Source organism: Cricetulus griseus, chromosome 4, assembly GCF_003668045.3.
Source record: "Cricetulus griseus strain 17A/GY chromosome 4, alternate assembly CriGri-PICRH-1.0, whole genome shotgun sequence".
Taxonomy (NCBI): Eukaryota; Metazoa; Chordata; class Mammalia; order Rodentia; family Cricetidae; genus Cricetulus; species Cricetulus griseus.
This window is the reverse complement of record NC_048597.1, coordinates 230,128,104-230,131,611: the sequence shown is the minus strand read 5'-3', so window position 1 is coordinate 230,131,611 and position 3,508 is coordinate 230,128,104. Positions and strand designations below refer to the sequence as shown.

The 3,508-nt window shown below is 50.1% G+C and overlaps 1 protein-coding gene across 1 annotated transcript in view; it reads left to right on the top strand.

Moving 5' to 3' along the window:
* The first annotated feature begins 2,237 nt into the window (after nucleotides 1-2,237).
* Cdcp1 (CUB domain containing protein 1) overlaps nucleotides 2,238-3,508 on the top strand; it is a 39,794-nt gene continuing 38,523 nt past the window's right edge. The window contains exon 1 of the mRNA XM_027415509.2: nucleotides 2,238-2,319. Within this exon, the coding sequence (XP_027271310.1) occupies nucleotides 2,238-2,319 (82 nt within the window). The remainder of the gene's footprint in view (nucleotides 2,320-3,508) is intronic.

The following is a 3,508-nucleotide window of genomic DNA, read 5'->3' as shown; positions in this document are numbered from 1 at the left end:
CAAACCTGCGATCCTCCTGCATCAGTCTCAGCATGAGTCAGCCAGGCACAGGGTCTATTTTAAATTTTTAAAAAAATTAAGCTTGTGTTTGTTTATTTTGTGTGGCCCACATATCACAGCACTCATAAAGAGGCCAGAGGACAACTCACAGGGATGAGTTCTCTCTGTCCATCATGTGGGCCTGGGTATCAAACTCTTATAAGGCCTGGTGCCAAGTCCCTGGACCTGCTGAGCCATCTTTCCAGCCCTCTCAGTCTGCCATTGCTCCGGTTCAGCAAGCAGATTTAGCTGCCCAAATTCCCTTCACTCCTCCCATTCTGCCGCGTGAAGAAGACAGAGCTCATATCTGGTCAGTAACTTTTTCTTTCATCCGGAGAATCAAAATGTTATCTCAGGACATCTTGACCAGTACAGTTTGGTCAGCAAACAAACATCTGTTTGCTTTCCTCATCTCGTCACTGCTATTGCCTGGGTCATCATTAATCCTCATATCTAGGAATGAATTTTCATTTTCATAAAGTTGGTGTCAACTGTTCCAGCCATGAAGTCAGTTAAACAAGGTTGGAGAAACAAGATGTAAATAAAAGAATTTGTTCCTTAGGCTCAACTTGTCAAGTAGCATTTTTGAGAGTTCTCTCCCCACTGTTACTTTCCCTGGGAAACAATGTGTTTGTTTAGCGACATGCAAGTCTGTCTAGAATGAGGAACAAATGAAAATCTGCTTTTATAGTTAGGTCAGTATAAACTTTTTTTTTTAAAGTTTAGCTTTTTTATCTAGACTTTGTTTTCTTGCTGGACATGGTAGCATACATTTTTATTCCCAGCACTTAGCAGAGACAGGCAGATCTATTTTGAGTTGAGACCAGCTTGGTCTACATAGTGAGTACCCAGCCAGCCAGGACTTCATTGAGAGACTAACTCAAAACAAAATAACAATAACAAAAAGATTTTCTTTCTGTTAATGAACTAGTACTGGATTCAGCAGGGAGAACCAAGAATTGTCGGTGAGGGGAGTGAATTTAGAATCCTAAATCTGAGACTCCCCCTAGTTTACGGGCTCTCCTGTAGGTGAAGCTGTGATGAGGTCCTTCCTCAACCATGCAGAGCTAAAGTTTGCTCTATTCTTCAAGGGAAACAGGGAGGGAGGGAGGGGGGAGGGAGGGAGGGAGGGAGGGAGGGAGGGAGGGAGGGAGGGGAAGCCTCAGAGAAGTGACTTCTCATCTCTATTGATGACCAACCAAGGCTGGGGAGTTATGACAGACTCAGCTTCTCCAGGAGCTAAAGAGAAATCGGGGGTCACACTTTGATGCTGGGGCATGGGCTTCTGTTCCTGCCCTAGGTAGCTTGAGAGGTCTGAGAGACTCTGGCACAGTGAACCCATAGGGCCATGGAACCTTTTGGGCTGAATCCTGGCCTGCCAGCCAAGAGCTCCTGAACCATCTACCATCACTCTTTGTGTTCCAAGTCATGGTATGGCCTAGGGCAATGGTTCTGAACCTGTGGGTCGCACCTCCCCCCCCCCCCCCGCCCCGGACCTTTTCATAGGAGTCATTTAATACTATGGAAAAACACAGATATTTACATTATGATTCATAACAGTAGCAAAATTACAGTTATGAGGTAGCAGCGAAAATAATTTTACGGCGGGAGGTCACCACGACATGAGGAACTGTACTAAAGGGTCGCAGATATTAGGAAGGTTGAGAACCACTAGCCTAGAAGACGGAAGGAGACCCCAAAATGACCTCTGAAACCAGAGGTAGGTGGCCCAGCTGCATCTGAAAAGGGACTGGATGCCAGCAACACTGGTAGGGCAGACCAACTTCTGATTGGAATCCTTTGCGCCTACTCACAACAGCACTGCACACTGCTCCGCAGGAAGATTCCCCTGCTAAACAGGCACACCTGGACGGCAAAGTGAGGAGGAGCTGGCTTATCACAAGGTTCTTTGGACTTTGAGAAAGGAATTGAAGCCGGGGGAGGCGGGAACAAATTTGCCTCAAGGCTACTGGGCAAGGGAAGGTAGTACCTGAGCAGAAGCAGGAAGAGGAGGAGGCCAGGGAGGAAGCCTGGGTCACCCCTCGCTGCTGCTGAGCGGGCTGGGCGGGGTCCTGCGTGCAGGTGAGCAGCGGGGCAGGGCGGGGCGCAGCTGCGTTTCGGTGCCCCGGCGCCGCTGAGGCCTCTAGCAGACACAGGCCACAGTCGTGCCCTACGGAGGCCAAGGCGCCTCCAGAGTCATGGCCCGCTCGGCCTGCGGGTTCTCAGTCGCACTGCTGGGCGCCCTGCTCCTGGGTACAGCGCACCTGCCGCACGGGACAGGTAAGAGCGAGCTGTGGCCAGGGTGGCGCCTGGACGTGGCGCGTGCGATCCCGACCCGGTAGCACGGTTGGAGAGCCTTGGCGGCGCGAAGGGCTTGGGACGACTCGCCCTACGCGCAGGTCGCGGCACGTGGGAGAATCCTGAACCTGGGTGAGCGCTGTGCTGGCCCAGGATAGAAAAGTGCGCGCTACAAGCCTTAGGAGGATGCACTCAAGGTGGCGCGTTGTGCCCTAGGGACTTTGCTGAGACTTAGCGACACCCGATTAGGGCATGGGAGAGCTTTCCTCTCCGGGCCCACCCTCCACCTGGGCCAGCAGAGTGAAAGAAGGCCATGGTTTGACGTCCCATTGGGGTACTCTTCACCTGTACGTGTGCCCCATTATCCACTCGAAAGGGAAGCTCCAAGAGGACAATCAGGGCCGAGTGGACAGCAGCGGCCTTCTAGCTGTGGAGCCCCACGGGTGCCCCGCCCCTTCCTTGGTGGAAGGGTGGACTGTTGTTTCATCGAGCCCGTGAATTTCAAGTAGTTTGGGTTGAGAGCAGAGGCCGCCCTTCCCCGGAGATCTGCTCCAGGAAAGAAGCCGAACTGTGGGCCCTGGGCGTAGAATGCTGCCAATAACTAGCTTTGTTCAAGCAAGAACTTGATGTGAGGCTCTTTCTCAGACTCGAACAGGGTTTTTGGGTTTTTTGTTTTTAAATAGTGCTGTCCAAATCGTGATCGAGGTCTGTGATGTCTTTTGCAATGCTGAAGGGGGTGTTTGTGTTTGACGGGTAGATATATTCGTATACATTAAAGAATGAAACTGAAATGAATGGTGGGGTGAACTTAGGCGTCAACCTCAGGAAAACTTCCTGGTTCCCTTTTTTTCAACATTGGGTGATATATTATTGCATAGTAGATAGAAAGATTTAAGACATCATTTAAAATTACACACACACACACACACACACACACACACACACACACACACATTGTGGTATGTATTTTGTTGTTGCTAGACTTTGGCTTGTGTTTTTCTGAGGCAAGGGTTTCCCTGTGTATCCCAAGCTGGCCTTGAACCCACTGAGTTTCAAGCTTCCACCTCCAGACTGCTAGAATTCATTATAGATGTGGGCAGCCACTGTACTTTCTTAGGACTAAATTTTCAATCGGTTTAAGGGATAGAGTATGTAACCCAGTGTGTAGAGT